Source organism: Paroedura picta, chromosome 4, assembly GCF_049243985.1.
Source record: "Paroedura picta isolate Pp20150507F chromosome 4, Ppicta_v3.0, whole genome shotgun sequence".
Taxonomy (NCBI): Eukaryota; Metazoa; Chordata; class Lepidosauria; order Squamata; family Gekkonidae; genus Paroedura; species Paroedura picta.
In genome coordinates this window covers 117,670,411-117,694,686 of record NC_135372.1, presented here as the reverse complement: position 1 = coordinate 117,694,686, position 24,276 = coordinate 117,670,411, and the positions used below count along the sequence as shown (strand labels likewise).

General features: G+C 43.9%; 2 protein-coding genes across 19 annotated transcripts in view; both read left to right on the top strand.

Moving 5' to 3' along the window:
• EPB41L1 (erythrocyte membrane protein band 4.1 like 1) overlaps nucleotides 1-3,433 on the top strand; it is a 181,913-nt gene extending 178,480 nt beyond the window's left edge. For all 18 annotated transcript variants that reach the window (XM_077335360.1, XM_077335361.1, XM_077335354.1 and 15 more), the window contains one exon: nucleotides 283-3,433. In XM_077335360.1, the coding sequence (XP_077191475.1) occupies nucleotides 283-291 (9 nt within the window). In that variant the 3' untranslated portion in view covers nucleotides 292-3,433. The remainder of the gene's footprint in view (nucleotides 1-282) is intronic.
• A 3,470-nt stretch (nucleotides 3,434-6,903) lies between these two features.
• On the top strand, nucleotides 6,904-19,279 carry AAR2 (AAR2 splicing factor). Its single transcript, XM_077335352.1, has 3 exons — nucleotides 6,904-7,874; nucleotides 9,822-10,051; nucleotides 17,217-19,279. The coding sequence occupies exons 1-3, from the start codon at nucleotides 7,118-7,120 to the stop codon at nucleotides 17,382-17,384; spliced, it is 1,155 nt and encodes a 384-aa protein (XP_077191467.1). The 5' UTR covers nucleotides 6,904-7,117; the 3' UTR covers nucleotides 17,385-19,279.
• The last annotated feature ends 4,997 nt before the right edge of the window (nucleotides 19,280-24,276 follow it).

Genomic DNA, 24,276 nt, shown 5'->3' with positions numbered 1-24,276 from the left:
TAGCGATCTCTCTTAGAAAAAGATAGTTTTGTATGTTTTTCTAGCATGCTACTCCAGCTGCGCAGCTGGCAGTGCAGTCCTATGCAGAATTATTCAAATCTAAACTCACTGAAAACCAGTGTGCCTAGCCTGCAGGAGCTCTGCACAAGACTGCACTTCAAAACTGCACCATATAAATGGACCACTGGATGCAGTCCTGCATGCTGCCTTAATACCAACAATGCACTATGTTGCCTGATTCTTTTTTCCTTTTTCTTAACCCAACTTTATTCCCTTGTACAGGAATCTTGACCTTTGTGTTTCTAGAAGTTGGCATCTCTATGTTAATTTGGAGTAAAGAAGGGGCCTTTTATGCTGGATTCCTCAATGAGACACAGAACGTCCGGGCTGCAAGAATAACGTTGAGAGACACACAAAAAAATTAAATAAAAAAGGAATAGCAAATATATTATATATTATATATACAGGAAACAAAAAATGCATCCTTGCACTGCTGCTATATGCCGGAGATGAATTACAGCCAACATCAGCAACAAAACAAAACCCGACCACCTCTTCAAAGAAATTGAAGAATTGACTGGACTGATCTTAAAAGGAAGAAAAAAAACACCCCAACATGATGGTAATAATAATATTAACAGTACAATAAACCACCGTTCTGCATGTTACATTTAAAGGATACATAGCTCATTTGTTGCACACTGAATGGAAAAGCAAAAATGCTTTGCAACAAAGCAAGAAATCAACAAGCAAAAACCACAAAATGATTCCCTGCATAGGAAAGAATCAAAAAAAACATTCACTTGTATGATGCTTGTTTTGTTATTTTCCAATCTGGGATGTGTGGTGATCATTCTTTTCCCCTGTTCCATGTCACTTCTGTTGCTTCACCTTTTTGGTTCTGTTTATTTTTTCCAACCTGTCTTTCCTTATTTTCTTTTTAAATCCTTCCTCTCGACATCCAGTCATTTGTTCTGATGAAAATAATTGACTGGGTTTCACCGAAAGCAAAGCAAAAATGACATGTATATGATTTCTCATTGAACAAGGCGCAGCCTGTAGAGGTTTCACATGGATGTGCTTTTAAGTTATGTATATTATATATAACTGGGGAGGGTGGGGAATGATACTGAAACAAATTAAAATGCTGATAAAGTATGACAATGACATTTTTACATTATAATTATTTGATTGACCGTGGTTGATGTATTATGAAACTCTTAGATCATGCTGATATCCCATGAAAACAGAGTAGAAAAAGTCACTAATTCTCTCTTGGGGGATATATTTGTCTGTCACACACCTAACCTGTGCTCTTACGAAACACAGTAGTGTTTGTAATTGGTTGCTTGGTGGTAAAGGCAGCATTCAGCAACATGGGAAGATAGGTAAGAAAGACAGAATGAACTGGTGTTACTACAGTCCAGTCAAAGTCAGTAAATTGTGCCAATTAAGACTATCTCCGTCATCCTCCAGCCCCAAGAAAACGAGGCCATGTTAAGGATGGGAACTTATGTTGCTTCCTTCACAACCTTCTGGGATCTTGAATGTCTAAACATGTAGCTGTTGTGGAGCTATTATATTCCATGTGCCAGTTCTTCAAACTATTAAAAAAATATAAAACTCCTTAATTTCATAATCCCTCCTCAAGCTAACTGGCCACCATCTTTAGCTCTGCTTCTGAAATGAAGTTTTACAACTCTCCAAAAGAAATGTTGAAGATGAACACAAGGAGGTGTGCTAGCCCAGTCCCAGCTTCCACCTGTCTGTATTTTGCCTGGATAACATGTTTGTCAGAGAGTAAATAGTTTGAAATGGCATTGTTTCCTTCCAAATACAATTAACTCAGATGCTTGCATAGACTAGAACAAGGGTTTGTTTATGTTTTTCAAAAGTGCATTTATGTCTAGATCACAGCAAGCTGTGAAGCTTGAGAGGACAGACCAGCCATTGCCCTGAGGACTGACACTGCTCAGGGGCAAGGAAGTAATCAGATCTAACTACTGTGACACACTACTGATGATCCTTGGCATTAGACACTTTCCTTAGATCCCGTCTATGAATTGTCTACATCCGTTGCACGAAACGGAAAGTTAGAGCCGATACAGAATGTAACAATGACAAACCAAATTACATGAGCTTCCAAGTGGACCCAGCCAACAGCTTCAGATGTTAGAGAAGGACCCACAAACACTTCATCGTTTTATGTCCCCTTTTCAACACAATGTCGGTACTTGGAGGAGCACATCTAACAGGTACCTATGACTGGGATCTTGGTAATTTAGAGAGATGGCCTAACTTGAATGCAAGTCATTGGGATAAGATGGATGATATCCCGTATGGTAAGCTGTTTTGATAGTCTATCAAACCCTGGGTCACCTGTCTGATAAAACCTGATCTGTCATGCAGGCATGGCCCTGTAAGCATTGAAAGCATCAACACAGGCTTTATGCTGAAATGCTTGGGAGTCACTTCCAGATGTTCTACTGGATCCTTCTCTCTCTGTCTGAGGGTTCTTGTTAACTTTTCACTTCCTGTTGCTTTTTAGGGACCTATGAAGTACTCCAGAACCGAAAGATGCGTGCACGTGAAATAAATAGAACTCCAAATCATTCCTAGAAACACTTGTGCTTTCAATTAAAAAAGAAACCAAAACCCAGGGAATCTTGGGAGCATCGTTAGATGACAGTTCACTCACTTTACAGGGGGCATCTCCCACTCTTCAGTTTTGATTTTGAAACAAAAAAAACATACCAGCTTAAAAGCTGAATAGTTAGATGGAACAGATGAGTACCATTAACCTGTGGAGATGCACTGCTTCAAAACCAATAGGCTCCAAATCCAATCCTGTCAAGGCTAAAACAGACTCATTCTTTGAATTCTTTCCTTCCCCAGCTTGTCTGATGGGTAGCCATTAAACAAAAGCTAGTCTTTGTTCACCTAGCAAGATGTGGCTTATATATAGATTTCTATCTATCTGTCTCTATATAAATATTTATTATTTGTGGTAGTTTTGAAGCCATGCATCATTTTTGAAAACGACTTCCGGTCCCCTTGATCATCACGACTGTTGCCATCTGATCTAGCTGGCCCCTTTTCTTTCTTTTCTTGGGGCCTTTCCAGGGAAGGGATGGGGGTGGGTGGAAAATGCAACCGCTTCGTTGCATCAAACCCTGCAAGCCAACTCAAAAGCCGGCCCTGCAATCTTGCATGAATGAATTAATACTATTAATGATTCTTTTTTAATTTGAAAAGCACCTTGCCAACCAACTGCAATGCTCTGTCATTCCTTCACTAATTCCACTGTCCACCCATTCCTATTTTTGTCCCCACCCTCCCCAATCATATCCTCCTTCAGTGCTTGGTGGTGTATGCGTGTGTGCTCACTGTTCTTGTATTCAATAAAAGTGAAATAAATGTGTTTGATGCTCAACCACTTTGTGGCCCGCACTGACTTTTCTCTTAGGAGGGAGGGCAGTGGAGGGGATAGCTCCGGGGGTTAGCTCTGAGGAATCGTCACATTTGGAAATAGGTGCATGGGGGTGGAGACACGTTCTGTAGAAGGATGCAGAACTACTTGGATGATAGAACACATGGTAAAATAGCCCTCCTTTGACCTGCACTTTCCATGCTCTTGTGATGTCTCTGGCTTTCCCACTTCAAGGTTTCCTTTTCCCACATGGCTGTCCCTTGTTTGCAACTGCTCATGCTCGGCTGTGCTGTTATCATTCCCATCCGTGTGTCTCAGTTCCACCAGTCTCTCTTCCTAAACCTACCTTTAGACCTCTCTGTGAGTAGGAGGCTAGGCTGTGCTGTAGGGCTTTAACAAAGGAATTCTGTCCTCAGTCCACTCATTTATCTGGTAGATCGGCTGGCTCTGCATCTGAAACGTACAGACATATTTTGAAGTGGTTTCAAATGTACAAACCAGGAGTCTGTTTTTTGCCCATCTTCCACGATTTACCTTCATCCGACAGCAAATACTTGTTTTCTCAAGTATTTGTTTGGCACTTCCCCTGCTTTTTTGGTGGGCTGGCTCCCTTTTTAATTGTTTATTTGTTTACTAACTACATGTACAATTATACATACACTAGTGTGCAATTACACTTTTGAACAATCGTACAATATCTGGTGAGGTTGTTGTTTTTAATCCCAATCCTTATGAAAGTGAAATATAGCTGAGGAATCATTATGGAAGTGAAATATAGGAAGGTACAACCTGTTAGCATTCTGCACATTCTATACTGCTTCAGGCTTAACAGAACATGTTCCTCTGGAGGTCAAGGGAATAGTGCATGTGAGTTATGACCATGTGGCAAGCGCACTTTATTGAAAGCATAGCCGTCAGCGTTTGGTCCTTGGCTGCCAAGGTCCAAAAAGATTAATGGAGTAACCATTTTGTGGGAAAGAAGATGGCATGGGAGTCTGGTTATAAGAAAATAAAAAGAGCCCTGATAGATCAAACCAGTAGCCCATCTAGTCCTGTTCCACACTGTGGCCAATCAGTTCCTCTGGATGGCCAACAACAGAGCTTGGGATCTGAAGCCTTCCCTTGATAGTGCTTCCTGACTCTGGGATTCAGAGGAGTAGTGCCTCTGAATGTGAAGGTTCCCCACAGTCATGGCTCGCATAGATTAGATAGATTTATCCTCCATGAATCTTATCTAATCCTCCGGCAAAGCTGTTTATTCCTATGACCATCACTACATCCTCTGGAAGTGAATTCCACATTTTAATCACACTCATTGTAAAATAATATTTCCTTTTGTCTGTCCTGAACCTACTACCCATCAGTTTTGTTGGATGCCCTAGAGTTCTAGCATTAGGGAGAAAACGTCTAAAAGGATGAAAACAATAGATGCCACAAATATCAATTTTTCTAATCAGGATGAATTAATCCAAAATAAGAATTTCCCCATCCCAATTTCAAATACACAACCTTTACAATGGAATGCAGAGATAGTCCCCACTCAAATCACAAGCAGAACTACAATGAATGGGGGGGGTGTAATCTATGTTTAGACCATCTGATTTTAAGTCTACCAAGTTTGTTAAGTGATCTGGCATATGCAGCTGGGTATCTCTGCATTTTTAGGGGCTCAGCTGTGTTGATGAATACAATGCAGGCTTGATTCACTTGCCTGAGGGGGAGGACTATGAGTCTTGCAAGCAATCCTCAGCAGGTACATTCAACGGGGCTTACTTCTGGTAAAGCATTCTTAGGTCTTGTTTTAGGAGAGGAAAATAATCTGGAGGGGATTATGTACTATTTCCTTGTGGAGGGATGAGGAATTCTCCTGACTGACAGAAGAAAAGGGTTGTGTCTTGAAGAGATCAGTTTTCATGACAATAGGTCTATCCCTCTTATCTAAAATGTGTGTTTTTGAAGCCCAGTGACACCTTCTTAGAACTTGTTGCTCCTCTCACTTAAGGCCTCTCACTAATGAAAGAGAGTGAGGTGGCAGTTGTTTGAACAAGGATAGAGCCTGGAGAGGGTAGAGGTTTGCGGAGGGAAGGGACCTCAGAGGGTCCCATTCCCCTCAAAGGAGCCATTTTCATTCAGAACTGATCCCTGTGGTCTGGAAGTCAGTTGTAATTCCAGGAGATTGCCATGACCCACTTGGATATTGGGAACTCTAGGGTAAATTTTGCCCTAGCCATTTTGTATAAATTCCACTTTGAATGTTATTACCCTAAAAATGTCTTGGCCGCAAGAGATACTGGGAAAGGGATCTAGATGGGGAAGTGGGGGAGAGAAGAAACGCAGGCACCGAATCTTCTTGTAGAAATATGGCTAAGAAGTGAGGAGACACAGCATGAAGCAGGGACTGGAACTAAATCTGTGCTTAAGGAAGGCTTTACTACAGTACAGGGAACAAGAGCTACATCTCAGACCCATTTACTTAATATAATGGGCCTTACAAATAGGTGTGCATATTAGGTTTCCTGCATTCTTTTATTTATTAAGTGCATTTAGGTTGGCCCTGAAGGTGACTTCCAAAGAAATGTTAAAATACCCACAACAATTTAAAAATACAAAATAACCCACAGATTAATAAAAAAGATTTAAGTTTTTAAAAATCCCTTTAATATAATTCAAAAAGATCATTTTTGGAATGTTTTCTGCTAGCTTTTGAAGAATTAAACCCAGTTACGAAATTCCTGAAGATTTGGGGGTGGAGCCTGGGGAAGAGGGGATTTGGGGAGATGAGGAACATTCACGGGCTGTAATGCCATAGAATCTACCCCACCCTCATCCTACCCTTCCCTAGCAGCTATATTCTTTAGCTCTTTGTAATTTAGAGACTATAACCCTGGGAGACCTCCAGTCCAGGCCCTACATGGAAGTTGGAACCCTGAGCAGCAAAGTCCTGCCGGGATTGTACCTTACTTCCAAGTAATAAAATATTATGATTGAATTGTTAGCAAGAACCAGCAACAGTCCTTTATCCAGTCTTTGTAAGGGTTTTTTTTTTAATCAGATTATTCTCAACATAACTTCCCTTTGGTCATATAGTGTGGCCTGGCGTGGCTTAAATTTTAAACAGAGGGTGCCTCCCAACCTTTTCCCAAAGAAGCCTGATCTAGATAAATGAGTGTGTACGGTGAGTGTATCCCTATAGGGAGAGAATGGCCTCCCGTATAAAGTACTCTTTCTCTTATAAATACTGCTGTTTTATTGTTATCATTATTATCATAATCACCAATAAATAATGATGATGTAAAAAAACACACACACACAGCCTCAAACCGTAAGCCTTCCGGGAGGATTTACATTCACTCACAGAGAGAGGAACGCTACAACACGCAGCGGCGGGAGCTACCCGGACTGTTTTCTCACTGGGACATTCTGGCCTTCTCGACTGTTTCTCTATGGTTGGCGGACCTAGCCTTCCCTTTGCTTCTCCCTACCGGAAATGGCCGAGAAGTCCCTTCCTGGAGCCGTGCTGCATGTTGCCGTGGTGGGAGCCGAACCGTGCCTGGCCGCCTGTGCTGCCGCGCTCCGCCGCAAGCTCCCTTCGGTGTAGGTCGCATCGGCTGGCAAGACCGGCTTCTCGCCCGGCGTCCTGCGAGGGACCGGCCCTTACGGCTGCCCCTCTGGCCGTCGCCCTAGAGGATGGCGGAGCTGCAGATCAACCAAGACCTGGCCCAGCGGCTCTTTTTCGAGGGGGCCACCGTCATCATTCTGAACGTGCCCGAAGGCACCGAGTTCGGTATTGACTATAACTCTTGGCAGGTGGGCCCCAGGTTCCGGGGAGTCAAGATGATCCCGCCAGGCATTCATTTCCTTCACTACAGCTCGGTCAGTAAGGACGATAGCAGGGACGTTGGTCCTCGCATGGGCTGCTTCTTGAACCTGCGGCAGCGAGACCTGCAGGTGTTGCGCTGGGACGCTGCCAAAGAGGAAGTGGACCTCACCCCGGCGCCAGAAAACGAGACTGAAGCCATGAGGGCCAACCTGCAGGACATGGACACGTTTATGGGTCCCTACCCGTATGATACGCTGAAGAAATGGATCTCTCTCACTAATTTCATTAATGAGCCGGTTATGCAAAAGCTGCAGCCAGAAAGCAGGCAGATATGTGCCTTTTCCGAGGTGCTGCCTGTTTTGGATGGGAAGTATACTAAAGATCGGGTCAAACAGAACTTGCCCCGGTATGACACCGAGTGCAAAAGCTACGCTGAAGGCCTGGCCCGGCTTCCCAAGATGCAGGTGAAAGCTGGTACGGAGATCAGGTTCACGGAAATCCCTAAGCAAATGTACCCTCAAGGTGCTACCCCTGAGGAAGTTACCAGGCACAGCATGGACCTCAGCTATGCATTGGAGACGGTGATCAACAAACAGTATTCCAGCAATCCTCTAGATGTGCTTGGTGAGTAAATCTGCTCTCCGTTGACTTTCATGTTGTTCCAGTGTAAATGCTGGCACTTGGCATTAGGTATTGGAACAAAACAAATGTCTTTTTTTTTTCTTTTTAGGATCATGTGATCATTTACAAATTAGTGAGCAAGCTTTTGTATTCCTCAAGACACCTTTGAATAGGATGCATGCTGAAAGTGTGTGAGAAAGGGGGGGCAATGGAGAAAACGATGTTTTGGATATTACAGAAAAAACTTCTGTAATTTTTCTGTAAAAACAGAAAAGCTTTGTTGCCAATTTGTGCAATTTTGGTTGGTCCTAATTAGACAAGAAAAAACATCAGTAGTGTTATACTTTTTATTAGGAATGAATATCTGTTTCAGATGAAAGCAAAGCAGCAGAACCACTTGGAGATTGTTCCCCCCTCCCCATTTTTGTTTGTGTGTTGGCAGTCTGATACACAGTTTTATGTTCTGGTTCACCGAGCGCCCTGCCCCAAAAAGGCATGTGCAACCCTTTATTATCAGTGTAGTGTAGAGGTTGAGAGCTGCGACTTCTAATCTGGCAAGCTTGGTTTGAATCCCACACCTCATGCAGCCAGCTGGGTGACCTGATAGAGCTCTCTCAGCCAACCTACCTCACAGGGTGTCTGCTGTGGGAAGAGGACAGGAAGGTGATTGTAAGCCACTTTGAGACTCCTTTGGTTAGTGAAAAGCGGGTTATAAAAACCAACTCTTCTCTTCTTCAATTCAAAAATTACTCTTTAAATGTTGAGGTGGGAATGGAGCAAAGGATTGTGACTGGTCCTTATTCTCTGGAAATGGACCAAAGGAAGTGGGAAAGCCTAGTAGCAATTCATTGTAAAATGCCCTAAAACATGGTTGACTTATTTTCTGTGTTTTCATTAGACAATTATGTTTCAACCACAAGAAAGCTAATGAATTTAGGAAGCCAGAACTTTTTGAAATGCAGTGTTGGTGACCTCTTGTGGTGGAGCTGTAGTACTACTTTAATAAACAACATGTACAAGACCATTAGCTGGCATCCCTCACTAGTGGTGCCTTAATTATTTGATTGGACCACTGGACACAGGGGAAAGTAATCAGCATAGCTGAATACCAGCTCTGGAGAATATGTCCTTTAATAATTTCCTTTAATTGTCATGGGGTGAGAACAGTGAGTTGGGCAAATTGGGCTGACATTGTTTAGATTAGAAGCAGAGAGATTAGTGATGTCTGTAAAATCCTTCTTTTATTCCTGCTGTTTACACAGAAGTAGAATACTTGCCACTCAACCCCTGTGACGCAAGAGCGTCTTAGTTGATTCTACAAGGATTTTTTGATTTTCTTGCATTCTGAGACTAAGCCGTCATTCCTTTGCTGTCTTCTTTGCTTGATATGAAGGCATTCACAAATCTACTCACTGTGGTAGCATAGCTAGATCCAAGCCTGACAGCACCTTAGAAACAAACAAGACTTGCAAGGTATGAGCTGTTGAGAGTCCAAGCCCCCTTTGTCAGATACTCTCGAAAGCTTATCTCCTGAAATTTTTTTCTGGCATCTGAGGTGCTCCTGGTCTCAAAACTTGCTGTTCCACTGCAGACCAGCACCCTGAAACTATCTTCACGGTGGGAAGTCTAAGAAGATGCCCTTCAGCACACAGCTTGTCCCTGCAGCTTAGAGGAGGCAAGAAACAGCAGAGAGAGATCTTGCTTCTTACTTTCCCTGTAGATAGAACAAGGTTCCAAGTGTGAAGTACTAACATAATCATATGAACATAAATGTTTGTGTTGAAACTGTAAAAGAATATGAATGGATGATTGCTAAAATGACAGCTGCACATAAAGAAAAATGGAACTGGAGAGCAGCATGTCATGTCCTTGCACTGCCATACTGAAATTAAAGGCCTTTTTGTGTTTTCTGTTGTTTTTCTTAATTTTGGGGGGGTGGGACCTCTGCAGGAGAGTTGCAGTTTGCCTTCATCTGCTTCCTGATTGGGAACGTGTACGATGCATTTGAGCACTGGAAAAAACTCCTGAATCTCTTATGCAGGTCTGAGGATGCCATAGCAAAGCATCCCTCCCTGTTCAGCAACCTCATTTCTGTCCTGTATCATCAGCTCAGTGAAATCCCAGCAGACTTCTTTGTGGATATAGTCTCCCAAGACAACTTCTTAACCAGCACTTTACAGGTAAGGAAGCTGCTTTCAATAATTCTCCGTGCCGGGAAATAGCAATGTGGACAATGTTCACAAGAACTGTATAGATTAATATATAAATTAAGAAACCTCACACTGAAAATGAGAGGGTTATTTTGTTTGTCTGCGTCTCCCTTGTTAAAGGTAAAGGTAAAGGTATCCCCTGTGCAAGCACCGGGTCATGTCTGACCCTTGGGGTGACGCCCTCTAGCGTTTTCATGGCAGACTCAATACGGGGTGGTTTGCCAGTGCCTTCCCCAGTCATTACCGTTTACCCCCCAGCAAGCTGGGTACTCATTTTACCGACCTCGGAAGGATGGAAGGCTGAGTCGACCTTGAGCCGGCTGCTGGGATTGAACTCCCAACCTCATGGGCAAAGCTTTCAGGCGGCTGCCTTACCACTCTGCGCCACAAGAGGCTCCCTTGTTACTTTGCTATTAAAATAAGCATGCCAAAAAAATTAAAGTTCAAGTGCTCTGGAAACAGAAGCTCCAAATTATGGTTTCCCTTCTTTTCCTGTGATGCGTCATTAAGGAATCACAAGTTTGCCTCTCAGTTAGTCTGGGGCTCTGCTCTGTATACCCTCACCTTCACAAATGTGGTGGCAGTGCATCAGGAACAGGCCCTTTTGATGCCTCAATCGTGGAATTCCCTCCCCATAAGAATTCACTGGGCGCTAAACCTATCAAGCGAAAACTTTCCCCTTTTTCCCCCACACTTCTCTCCCTATTAGGGGGCTGTTCTTCTGGTTTTAATAACTTCTCAGACTGTTGGATTTTTCTGGTCTCTGTTTTGATTGTCTTAACTAATTTCTCATTAGATTGGTTTTGAATCTGAAGCCACGTTGAGGGACATGTGGGAAGCAGAAGGTTCAAATGCATTGGAGAAATAGTAAATGTGTGATTGGGCACCAGGACACTGTTCGTTTTTCCGGCAGCACATTGACTAGGGGGAGCTCGCAACGTGACTGTGGCTCTGTGTTGCATTTCAGTCCCATGCTCTAGCTTGATAGAGGCCTGTGCTTTAAAAGGGAATGCCGCCTTTCAGAACACTGCCGAATCATTATTCTAAGCAGCAGCTCCTTTAGAAGCAGCTTGTAAGCGCCTCATGCCCTGCAGAAGAGTTTAGACGTGTGCCTGGATTTACATCTAGTCCCACTGAAAGCATGCTGTGCAGCATCACACCGAAAGGCATGGATCAAATAACAACAACAAAAAAAACCTTTTTGTAGAATTGAACAGTACAGGTGGTAGGGGCATTGCACAGGAACCAATGGCAGACTAGTAAGGATCAACTCTGCCCTTTCATTTTCTATCCCTGCCATTGCTGTAGAGCTTTTTGTGACCGCCATAAAGGAGAGGGCATTCCTAAGTCCCCAATAGTCCATTGGGAATCATTTTATATATTGATTTGTTCTCCTGGTTTGCTACATTTAATGCATAGTTAGTGTGCTGCTCTTGTGATGTTCCAAAGCTCATAACGTTTAATTAACCTAGGTAAAGATAACCATATGATTTCTGCCTTCCCCTTCCAGCAGCCTTGTGGAAAGTCCCACCAAAGAATGGTTGTACCTTCAGTATCAGCATGGGAGAGGGAACCCCTGCTGCAGGAAATAGCAGTGAAGGCCTCTGTGTTAAAGAGCAAGCATGGCTCTTTGTACACCAGTCATAAAATTTAGCTCCCCTATGGTTGCAGTTCTTATAAGCCTGACCCAGCTACAGCAGTCTCATCAACAAATTGAAATTCAGTTAGGCTGTGTTGTGATAGCAGACTGCCTCGTGCCATCATTGAAGCTGAACAGAAAGTTGAAAAACAAATCAGACAGCTGGAGGGAGGTGTCTCTTAGCTGCTTTATGACAGCCATAAGCAAGAGTTGTCAGCAGCAGGTGGCAGTTCATAATACTCAGGCAACCCATTAGCTGTGCATGTATGTGTTTATTACCTTAACCCTGCAAGAAGCCGGTTTCAGTATCAGCCTTTTCACTTAAAAACAGGAGCCGATACTGGAAGGGGAAGACAGAAAATAAAAGAAGGAATCAAGGAGATGTCCCCAAAATACATTTTCTATGCTTAGAGTACAGCCAGTGGGGTGTATTTGAACCGGGTGTTGTAGTACCCCAGAGCCCTGGCTCGGATCTGCTCTCAACTGTGATGTTTACTGGGAGGCCCTGGACCAGTCATTCTTTCTGAGCCTCACCTGGCACCCTGGCTTGCATTGTTGTGAGGGTCCCAGGGGAAAGGCAGGCTGCAGATGTAATATAGCAGTATTGCAACATAGGAAGGCTTCTGTGTACTCCCAAGCAAGGTACATGGGTGTTCTGCTGCTCTTACATTTCTTAAACCCATCTCCACTCGTCCAGTGAGACTTCTTGGTTTCTTTTTTCCTCGTTGAGTGCTATACATATAAACAATGGCAAATCTGGCTGCCATCTTGATGGGGGCACACTGGGGCCCATCAAACACTTACGGGCAGTGGGAACTGTTCACCCTAACTGGCCTGTGCCCTTGATACCTGCCCCAACTTGGCAGTGCATACACTGGGCTGGGCATGGCGGCTGCTTGCGGTGGTCCACTGGCTGCCTGCCACGAACCCCCATGGCCTTCTCTCCGATGTGGGCATTGGTGTGGGACACCCCCCAATGGCTGCCAGTCCCCCCATCCTACCTTCCCATTGGCAGGGACAAGCCAAGGGACTCACGGCCCAAGACATCGGGCCTCTCCGCCGCTGCCCTCATTGGGGGTTATGGGACATCAGGCACTGGCAGAGGGCTGGTTCACAGGCAGGCATTGATCAGAAACCCTGCTCCCCGTGGCCTCAGTGTCACCAAGCCTTGCCCACCCACTTGCCCCAGGCACTAAACTGGGTAGGTACGCCACTGCATATAAACTGCTTACTCTGTGATTTTCAGACCCGGGAATGACTTGTGGAGCACTCCTGGGGCTTTAACATTGGAATCAGTTTGAGTCTTCTCAGGCTCTTAGCGCTTGCTGATATCTGTTTGAATGGTTAAAACAACATCCTCTCTGAATGAGTCCCTGCTGGGTCATTTTCCATCTCTTTGTTCCGCTGAAGTATTGGCTCCATTTCTTTCCTGACACGTAAGCTTGGGCTGTGTATAGGGCTCCCTAGCGCTCAGAGGTCCCTGTTAAAAGTGCAATTGCACTTGGAAAAGTGACAGGGAATAAGTGGCTGCTTTACAAGATGTGCGTTCTTGCCCTGCCAGTTAAAGCTGGGTTACTGCTTTCTAGAGGCTGTGAGTGAACAGGAAGTAGATCACCTTCTGGCTCTTACAATGAGCCCTTGAATACCTAGATCAACTTTAGGTATGTGGGGTCAGATCTTGTGGAGCCCGAATGGGAGAGAAATGGGCCTTATCAGCATTCTGTTTGGTCCCAAGCTCCAATAATCCTGCATCAGGGTCTGAACCAAAGTCCTTTCCATTCTCACTTAGACCGTTTATGCACTGGGAACCTTGCAGGAGCACAAATCTGGGGCAGATGAGGCGCACCAGGCCAAATGCTTTCCCATGTGAGTGCAGGAAGAGGTGGGGCAACCTGCCATGAATAAAACTCCAGCCTGCAGCCAGACATGGAATCTCCAGTGCAGAAATGGTCTTACTGAGCATCTGCATTCAACAGTAACTGCAAAATGGACTTTGGTTAAACCAGGAAATTCTTAATTAAGCTCCACACTTGCAGGAAGATAGATGGGCATAGGCAGTATTTGCTTTCCTCTCAACACAGTTTAATTGCAATTTGCTCCATCTGATTGGAGCCCCTCCCAATGGCCAAGAATTCAGTTTGGGTGCAGCGAGTTTTGTTTTGTGCTATGCTTCTCTACAAGGCAATTGCTGCTACAAAAATTATTTATTTATTTTATGCCAATGAAAAGCATCAATTAGTATCCAGATCTTTATTTTAGATGCAGCACTTTAAAAAAAACAGACAAAAATCAAAACTGAGATTCTTAAAACTGTGCTGTCATATATTGTCTGATGACAAATTCTGCATATACAGACAAAGCCTTTACATTGCTGACAGCAGGATTGTAGCTTAATTTTTTTAAACTACCTGATTTAGACAGCAACTGGGCTTTTATACATACTATTGTGCTGGTGAAGGGGAACTCATAATTTTATATTTCATCGGCTTTCCGATGCCAGGATCACCCCATAAAAAGAATTATTTTAGTAGTAGTTTTTAAAAGTTGATTTCACAATATGATAAACCAGGAGGGGAAATTATCTGTCCTGCACAAAGCAATGAACCATGCCGTTAACTTTTAGTGTGTTCAGCTGCTGTGTCTGTAGAGCCTTTTATTTATACACCCACAAGCGCACAGACACTTTCCTTGTCCCTTACGAGTTTTCCATTTCATCCAGCACTGCAGATGTCTGCTTTGAGCCATCAGCCTTTTTGCCTTGGAACTGAATTACATTTACCAGCTAAATGTTACAGTAGAAGACATGAGATTGGAGATCAAATGAAGTACATTCGTGGTGGTCCAGAAGTGCCAGAAGCAAGATACTAATCTGTGAAACACTGGCCAAAAGCATGTCAGTGAAAATCTGAACGTTTATTTCCAAGAAAGATTATCTCTTCTGCTGCAGCGTTTAAATCAACTGATCTCTTAATAGGGATGGGTATGAACCCAAATATTCCCATTCTGTTTGGCGCTGCCACCAAAATGAGCCAGAATTTCCCCATACCAGCTCGTTTGGATCCCCGCTCCCTACCCCCCCCCCAAGGGGTATCACCGGGGAAGGTTTAAATAACTGACAGCCATTTAACCTCTCTGTTTTGCTTCTCTCCCCCCCCCCCCCAATTCAAAGTAAGCATAGGGTGAAACAGACACTTTAATGGCTGGCAGCCTTTTAAGCCTAACACCTGCTCTTAAATTTCAGCCTAACAGTGGGGCAGGTGCAAGGGGAAGCTAAATGAGCCACTTAAATGGCTGGCAGCTATTTAGGCCATACTGGACAAAAGTCCAGTAAATGTTCAGGGAAGGTGCTTTCTCCAAACATTGGTTTGAGGGCTATAAACTGGGTCAAGTTCATGATGAATTTTGGCTTGTAAACCAGTTTGTGCCCACGTTCTGATGAATTAAGAAGATACCTGCATTTAATTAGGAAGCTCGTTTTCTTATTGTAAAGTTCATAAAAGCTTACAAGGAAAGGCAGATCCCATCATGGAAATCCTTTCCTGTACTAAGCGAGGGATTGTTAGAATACATGCTGCAAAATTTGCGTGTGTTTGTTTGGATCCTGATGAGTGTTTCCACAAGTACAGTGGCTTCTGTTCGTGGAATGCAGTTCTTCCACTCCCACAGGCTTCTCCCCAAGATAATTCCTTGTACCTGCTATCGGGGAGCCATCCAGTCCATTCTCTGTTAACAGATTGCTTTTTCCTACAGAACTATTGTTTATGTGCAAGTGCATGCAGATATATTCTGGAATGATTTTTTACTTAAACCTCATACAGTTGGCTAGGGTGTCTTAAATGAGAGTTAATTTTTTTCATGAAATGAAGAGTGGGCATTGTTTGAGCCTTTGATTTTTTCACAGCTATTCCAAGTCCTCCTTCCTTGTATTGAAAACAGATTCTTAAGGCAAAGCTTGTGGGGTTGGCTCAGCTTCTTAAATTCAGATCAGAAAACTTTCAGGCTCATTGTGGATAGGGCAGGGCCCATATCAGGGCTGTGCTGATATTAGGCAAGTTTTAAACTTCTAGCATTTTCTTTTTTGTTGTTTGTATTGTTGTTTTACATGCATATTTTATACATTTTTTATTTCTATGATAGTCTCCCTGTTTTCAGACTCCGGAAAAGAAAAGGCAGCAATTATCCTGTCTGTTTAATTTTGTAATAGTTTTGTTAATTTGCACAGAGGCAATGCAGGGCATGAACATTTAATGCAGCCTCTGCTTATACACTGGGTCCAATGTTGTTAATGAACTGTAGGGGTGGACACGAACCAGTTCATGAGCTAAAATTTGACTCAAACCTACATTGGTTTGTAGCTTCTGAACCAGTTACTGGACTTTTGTCCAATTCAGTTCATTGGGCCATTTAAAACTAACACCTGAGCATGGCAAGTCTGCCCATTTGCTGTTGTTTAAATGACTGCTGTCAGGCTCCAGCCAATTGCAACCCCGTCTGACTCTAAGGAAGAGGCAGATCTGAGAGTTTTGCCAAGACCAGCCTCTGAGCTTCAGGCACTGCCAGCAGCCTCAGAATCACCAGAACTGCCTAGGGAATCCAGCCCAGAACCTGAACCCCAACCAGGCACAAGCGCCTAGCACCTCCAGTCTTTGGACACTAACCTTGTTACAGAAGCTCTGGCAGCAGCTGCCCCCCCCCACTTGTCTCCTTAACCTAAAGAGCAATGGCATAACAAGCAGCACTTTGCTTCAAAGGAAAGATGGAGGAATCCATGCAGAGACAGGCTGAGTAATGAGGCAAAAGCCCATTGTGCTGACAACATCTTTCTTAGCAGAACTCCAGATCCTGCTCTCTGACTTCTTGGACCCTGTTTCCCTGACTGGTCTTCAGCCTACGGCCTTCAACTACAAACCCTTTTCTTGCCCTTACTAGACTTGGCTTATGTGAGTGTTTCTGGCTACTAACCTTAGCTCCTGTTCTATGACCATGTTTGCATATTCCCATCAAGACTGGCTGGCCGGCCACACATTGCTCCCTGCTGTGCCTGGACGCTTGAGAACTGAAGCCATTTAACTCATTCATTTTGCTCCTCAAAGCGGGGGAATCAAAACAGACTAGTCAAATGACTGCTAGTCATTTCAGTCTACCAGCTGATGGGCACCCACCCTGATGTTAAGCTGAAATGGCTGCCAGCCATTTAAGCCTAAGAGCAGGACAAACCACAGCCGGGAGAAAGAGGGATCCAAACTGGCTAGTTGGGTTCAGGGACGTTCCAAACCAAGCTGGATTTTTTGGGGTTCATGCCTATCCCTAATGTACTGTGGATTTCATATGATTTTATTTTTGTGGCAAGGAGGGCTCTTGGGTGGAAACTTGTCAGTATATGTTGATCTTCTCTGTGCGGACGAATTCTTATTGGATTCATCTCAACCAATGATACCCACAGGAGATGCTTCTTTTGTTATGCTGTTCTTCTAACTCATGTGCTGTATGTTCTAGGTGTTCTTCTCCTACACTTGTAGCCCAGCAGTTGACCGGACCCTAAGGAAGAAGGCAGAAAGATTTAAGACCCACCTGACAAAGAAATTCAAATGGGACTTTGAAGCTGAACCAGAGGACTGTGCTCCAGTAGTAGTAGAGCTGCCAGAAGGGGCCCTTGTGGATTGAATAAAAATCTCTGTACTTTGTTTCTAAACTACTTTTTTGTAGTACTGATTTTGCTTCCAATCAGGCAATATGTATTTCTTACTCTACACCACCATTCATGGAGGCAGTTCCAAGAAATTCATAAAGACCGCAAACTTGGAAATGGATGACATTTTGGAACATGTGGAACAGTCTACACCAAGTTCTTAGATTAATCAAGAGGCGTCTTATTCTACAAAGGTTCCTTTCAGATTTGCTGTTTGGTGTCTCTTTGCAGAACTCTCCCTCCCTTTAGTTGAAGAATCTCACATTTGAAATGGCAGTATTTCAGGCTTGAGTCATTTATAATGTCATACCATGCTTTATCATTGGGGAATCCATAAGAAGAAGAGTTGGTTCTTATATGCCACTTTTCTCTACCCGAAGGAGGCTCAAAGTGGCTTACAGTCGCCTTCCCTTTCCTCTCCCCACAACAGACACCCTGTGAGGTGAGGCTGAGAAAGCCCTGATATCACTGCTCGGTCAGAACATTTTTATCAGTGCCATGGCAAGCCCAAAGTCATCCAGCTGGCTGCACGTAGGGGCGTGCAGAATCGAACCCGGAATGCCAAATTAGAAGTCCGCACTCCTAACCACTACACCAAACTGGCTCAAAAAGCCAAAAGCCCAATAGTTTGATTCTTGGGAAAGTTGTCTTTGAACACATGCCTAAGCTGAATAATAGCAAATAAAAGTGTCTTGTTAATAGTGCAAATGAAGATCATTCCAACAACTCAGCTTGTCATTCCTTGTAACTGTTTGTTATGCTGTAGTACATGTTTCTGGTAGCGATTTAGGATAGTGTAACATTTATTAATTTGGACTTAATTAGGTGATTACTTTGAGCTCAGTTACATGGAAACAGAAGTGTCCCTTTAATTGAACACTGGGCAATAAAACTGTTACTAAACAGATCTATGCTATGACAGACTACTGTGAAGAGGAACCTGCTGTGGGCAGCATAGTACTTTTATTTGAGGTCCAAAATACCTGAAAGTCTCAGCAAAAATTCACACATGCACAAGTGTTTTAAGTTTATGGGTTATATTTAATTATTTTTGTGCATATATGTAAAACTACCTTGGAAAACATGTTATTCATTATATGTAAAAGTCCCATTATGTCAAACTCAATTTGCCCTGGAATTCTCCCCCATTCTGTCCTTTTACTCATCTCTCCCCTCGCCAAGTCAGAGGATTTGTCTTCATACTGCCAGAACAACCAGAATGCTCAAGGAAAGCAAACTTAAAATGAAATAGAAGTATAGAATTTAATCAGTGATTTTATACTGTCCCTGTCCAAGCTGATACCAGAAGGCTATATGGAATGTTCTCATTTCTTGTTACTTATGTTCTCTCTGATTTTACAGGACAGGCAAAGAATTTCTGTTACTGTTTCAGAGCAACGGAAATGCTATAAAACTGCCCATAGCAAACTCACTGCCTGATCTTACCTTGTAATGCTTTCTCTGGGGTGCAGAAGGATGGTGAATTTTTCAGAAAACAATCCCTACTGTGTAGGAATTAGCTGTCCATCTCACTCCTTTCCAGATTATTAGGCTCCTTCAAGAGGTGGTGTGTGTCTCTAATAAGGTAACCTGCTTGTTCGTCTTCAGCATGTAATAAATCTGTCTTAGTTTTTTCTTATGAAATTTCCCTGCAGTCTTTGGTATGTAAAATATTGTCAACAGTTGTGTGCTGTTCACAGCGCCGTCATGGGGCCAAAACATGTCTTGTTCCATCTTAAAGTGAGGCATCTATCTCAGCCCCAAAGATAGCTGGCATAGTTTAATACCAGTTCCTCTTGTCTTTTGGAGTTTCTGTGCTTTCATATATGCAATTCAGTAACAGAAATCCAATAAAAAGAACTAAAAGCTAGTTTAATCTTGAATTACTGGCCTGTGTTCAACCATGTTTGCATGGAATGCTGATTTCCCCCCATGTGTTCCTCTCAATCCCTGCAGTTCTTTCCTGTCTCCAGGAAGACAGTTCCTTGGTTCATGGGGCCCATGTGAAGTACTAAGCTGAACAGGTTGAGGGACTGAAGTGAGGAGAGGGAAGGGGGTGAAATGGGTTTTTGTGTGTCTTCTGCTAGTAAAACTCCACTGAGGGAAGAAAGAGGAGGCTCAGAATTCAGTTCCATCCCTTTCTTCACTGCACCCCCAAACTAGGGTTGCCAGATCTCTTTTAGCCACCAGCAGGGGATACGGGGTAGGCTTACTGGGGAGGATAGGGACTACAGTGGGGTACAATGCCAGAGAGTTGACCCTCTAAAGCAGCGGTTCTCAATCGCCATAAGGCCACAACCCGAACTGCAGGAGCAGTGGTGTGGTGCACGCACGTGGGCAGCGTGCACACGCATGCAGGTGCACAACAATCTGGAGGTAGCGTGGAGGTGGCCAGTGTCATGGTGCCACCTGCTGCCGCTGCCGCAGCCACCACCCTGGTGACCCTGCAGAGGGGGCCAGGCAACCCCAATTGGGGTCGGGACCCCAAGGTTGAGAACCACTAATCTAAAACATCCATTTTCTCCAGGTAAACTGATCTCTGTAGTCTGGAGATGGGGTGTAATTGTTGGTATCCTCAGATCCCACCTGGAGGCTGGTATCCCTACCCTAAACACTGTGGCTATTCCTCTGTGCGGGTCCCACAACCCAAGGAATGGTCTTTCCAGGAGGAGTCAAAAGGGGCTTGTAGAAAGAAAAATGAGAAAATACTAATTTCCATCCATGGACACATGGTAGAATGCCAACCACAAATTTATTCAGCAAAGATATTTTGATCAAGTTAAATATACCCTAGATAATTGAGCAAATGATATTTGTTTTTATTAAGTGCATTATTAAAATATATATTTTTATGTGGAGAAAAGAGTTAAAAACACACAGGACCTGCAAACTCAGCCAAATCTGCTGGAAAAGTTCACGCTTCACCAAACACTGTCTGGAAGGTTGCCTTATGTGCCTTCCTAAATGTGGTGATGGAAGGTCTTCTTGCCCACTCTGGCATCCATCATAGAAAAGCCCTGAGAATTTGCTGTAGCTACCCAGTCTTAAGGAAAGGCACCTTAAGGAGGAGTTGGCTGAAGAGGTAAACTAGCATAGGAGAGCATAGAGTTGTACTTTGATAAGTATGAGGGGTCTGGCCTGTAAAGGACCTTAAAGGTAGTAACCAGAACCTTGAATTGGGCCGGGAAGCAAGAGGTGGTGACAACTGGAGTTGTATGTCCTGAGGAGTTGACTATAGAGAGAATCCTTGCTGCTCTTATTTTGTACCTGTTGGAGCTTCCATGTCCTCTTCAAAGGTGGCCATCCTAGCTGGCATCACCACTGTCTTGTCTGGATTAAACTTTCATTTGTTTACCCCCATCAACTTGCCCTCAGCCTTGGGATAAAGGCCCAGGAATGTTGCAGCTGCTTCTTGAGGCCAGGGCCACAAGATATTAGATGTCATCAGCATATGGGTGCCAATCCCCCCCCCCCCCCAGTTCCTGATAATCTCAGCCAATGATTTTACTCAGAGGTCAAAGAGCAGGAGAAAAAAATGGATCCTTGTGCTACCCCACAAATCAGGTCCCAGCTTGCTGACTTCTTATCCAATGGTAACTCTTATCCCCTCCCTCACAGTGGGAAACAAGTGAAACCACTGGAAGTTGGTTCCTTTCATCCCAAACAGTGATTGGAACTAGTCCACTGAAATATGGCCAAGTGTTAAATCTAACTGATGGCTTGCCCTGGCCAAGCATAAGTGATGCTAACCATGGCCACAAGTGCTGTTACAGTCCTGAATCCTCCCCTAAAGCCAGACTGAATTTGGTCAAAGGCAGATATTGTATCCAAAACAGTCTGCAGCTTGTTCTGCCATAACCTGCTCAATCACCATGGCCACGAAGGAAAAATTGGATACAGGGTGATAATTGCCCACAGCTGTGTGAAGGTGACTTCTTAAGAGACAGCTTTAACTGTGAAGAAAACAATTCTTAGAGGAGAAATATTCTTAATAACCTTCCCCAAAATGTTTTGCGCCTTCTCCAGGCAGTATTTTAATAAGAAAGAGGGGTAAGGAGCCAGTGCTTATGTAATGTTTTTAAGCCTCAGTTTCTCCCTGACTGGGAACCCCAAGCAGCTTACAGTACAGATATGCAACCCAGTTCCCAGTACAATCTTAAAGAAGGCAATGAATCACAAGGATGGCCCAAGCTGAGACTTGTTCTGGTTTGTGCTTCTAGTCAAACCCCAGCTTCAGATGTATGGGAGGTGGAAAGTCAAAAAATGCTCTGCCCAGGTAGTCCCAGTTTCCTTCCCTGCTCATACCTCTGGCCAAGTCCAGGCTCCAATATCTGCCAGCTTGGCGTAGTGCTTAGGAGCGTGGACTGTTAATCTGGGGAGCCGGGTTTGATTCCCCACTCCTCCACATGCAGCCAGCTGGGTGATCTTGGGCTCACCACAGCACTGATAAAGCTGTTCTGACCAAGCAGTGATATCAGGGCTCTCTCAGCCTCACCCACCTCACAGGGGTCTGTTGTGGGGAAAGGAAAGGCAAGGCAATTGTAAGCCGCTTTGATACTCCTGGTAGAGAAAAGCAACATATAAGAACCAACAAAAGGAGTGTGGCAGATGCTCAGCTCAGGTCTTGTTCAGCTGTCTCAGACATCCCCAGTTCCCTCCCCCTCATGCTTGAACTTGGAAGATGGTTAATAATACTCTGCTTCTCCCATACCCTTATATGACTGGTGCAGAGAAAACCCTTCCAGAAGTGATATCAAGAGCTGAAGCCTGATTGGTTAGAGTTAGAATGTGCTTGATTATTGGACTTTAAACTAAGAAGACAGGAATTAGCCGGCTCCTCAAGTCAATTCAGCTTTCAGCGCCTTGGGGTGCAGAGCTCAATCAATTCTGATCTTCAGGTGCTCTAACTGCATACGGAAGTTGTCTTTGAGATGCTCATCTGAAAGGAAAAAAATGGGTGGGGGGAGCCATCAAGTCACAGTTGCCTTATGGAGGCCCCATAGGGCTTTTAAGCCAAGCAACTAACAGAGGTGGTTTGTCATCACCTTCATCTCCATAGTGACCCTGGAAGTCCTTACTGATCTCTCAACCAAATGCTAACCAGGGCCAACCCTGTTTAGCTTCTGACTCTGCAACTTAATGGCTCCTCAACTGTGATATAACTCTATCATTTAAATATGAATAAATAAATTGAATAAATAAATGAATTTAATCCTGGGGTCTGTAACAAGGGGGGGGAAACCCCTCTCTCATGCTGTGTATCTGTTATCCTCAGTAACACACGACACACCTTTTAAATGAAAGAAATGCTCTGATGCACTTATATTTTAAAGGCTCCATTACTTTACAATATGCCATTCCTGGTGGTTCAGCAATGACAAAAGAGGCCTGTATAAGTGGAGCTGAGACTGTAAACAAGAGGCTGAAAGCAGTTAAAAGTGTGGGCTTTTTGGGGGGGAGGGGGGTCACTAACATTGTCCATCTGGTATCTTAGACGTCTGTTAGACAGAGCTGAATGAATGTTAGACAGAGCTCCCCCCCCCCCGAACACATACACCTCAGAAGTTCCTGCTCTCCTAAGAAGCATTTTACCATTCTAAGTTTCTTAGAGTCAATGGGGTTAACAAGGGTGTAACTCTGCTTAGGGCTGCACTGTGAACCCTGGCCTAGCGGTAAGTGCCGTTGAATTAAATGGGGTTTACTTCTCGGTAGTCCCGTTCAGGATTGTTCGTAAATGCTGGGTGTGTAATAATTGTCAATGGTTTTTAGATTGCTTTATGCCTTTGTTATGTTTTCCTTTGTCAGCTGCTTCAAACCGGCATTCTAGCGACGTGGCATAGAAATTGCCTCAATAAATAAATCTGTTCCACTTCACTCTCACCGGGACTTGCTGAGGTACAAAGGGGAACAGCTAACCCCTCTACACACATTTCTGACAATTTTCTGTAGTTAGAAATCTTATTTCCATCTCTCCACAAAAAACATCCATGCCTGTTGATCCTATACCTGTATAAAAAAAGAAAAACATAATAATTTCTGCTCATCCATCCTGCCCATTTAAAGTTCAAATGTGGTTCCTCATCTAATGCAAGTACTCCTCTGTCACAATGTAAGATGGGGAAGAACGAAGAAGGAAAAATAAACTAAAAAATAATTCCTTGTCATTTCTCAAGTCATCCCATTTTGTTCAGCCAGTCTATTTGGACAAAAACATAAATTGCCAATTTTTTCCCCCTGTCTCACACATGAAATCTCCAGTGTCTTTTACATTTTCTGATTTGACATCTGGACAAGTTTTATTTCTACACCCAGATTGTTCTTTCAGGTTCATCCCATTGTATTGCGGTGCTGAAGGACCAAGTGTTGGACCCAAGTGGGTACCTTGGATAGATAACTTATTCTCAGTTTATCTTCACGAGGATGTTGTAAGGATATGTTCTGTCCTCTCTCTGAGCTCCACGTACAAAAGGCAAGACAAGTATGATAGTATCGCTTCAGAGACACTCTCCCACTGAAGACTGCATACAAAGAGAAGGGCAGTTTGGTGGAGTGTGGACTTCTAATCTGGCTTTCCAGGTTCGATTCTGCACTCCCCCACATGCAGCCAGCTGGGTGACCTTGGGCTCGCCACGGCACTGATAAAACTCTTCTGACCAAGCAGTGATATCAAGGCTCTCTCAGCCTCACCCAACTCACAGGCTGTCTATTGTGGGGAGAGGAAAGGGAAGGCGACTATAAGCCGCTTTGAGTCTCCTTCGGGTAGAGAAAAGCAGCATATAAGAATCAACTCTTCTTTTTCAGTGGCCAGTGTGCCCTGCTCAGGACCACTCTGAGGCATCTGGCTGACCACTGTTATAATCAAGATGT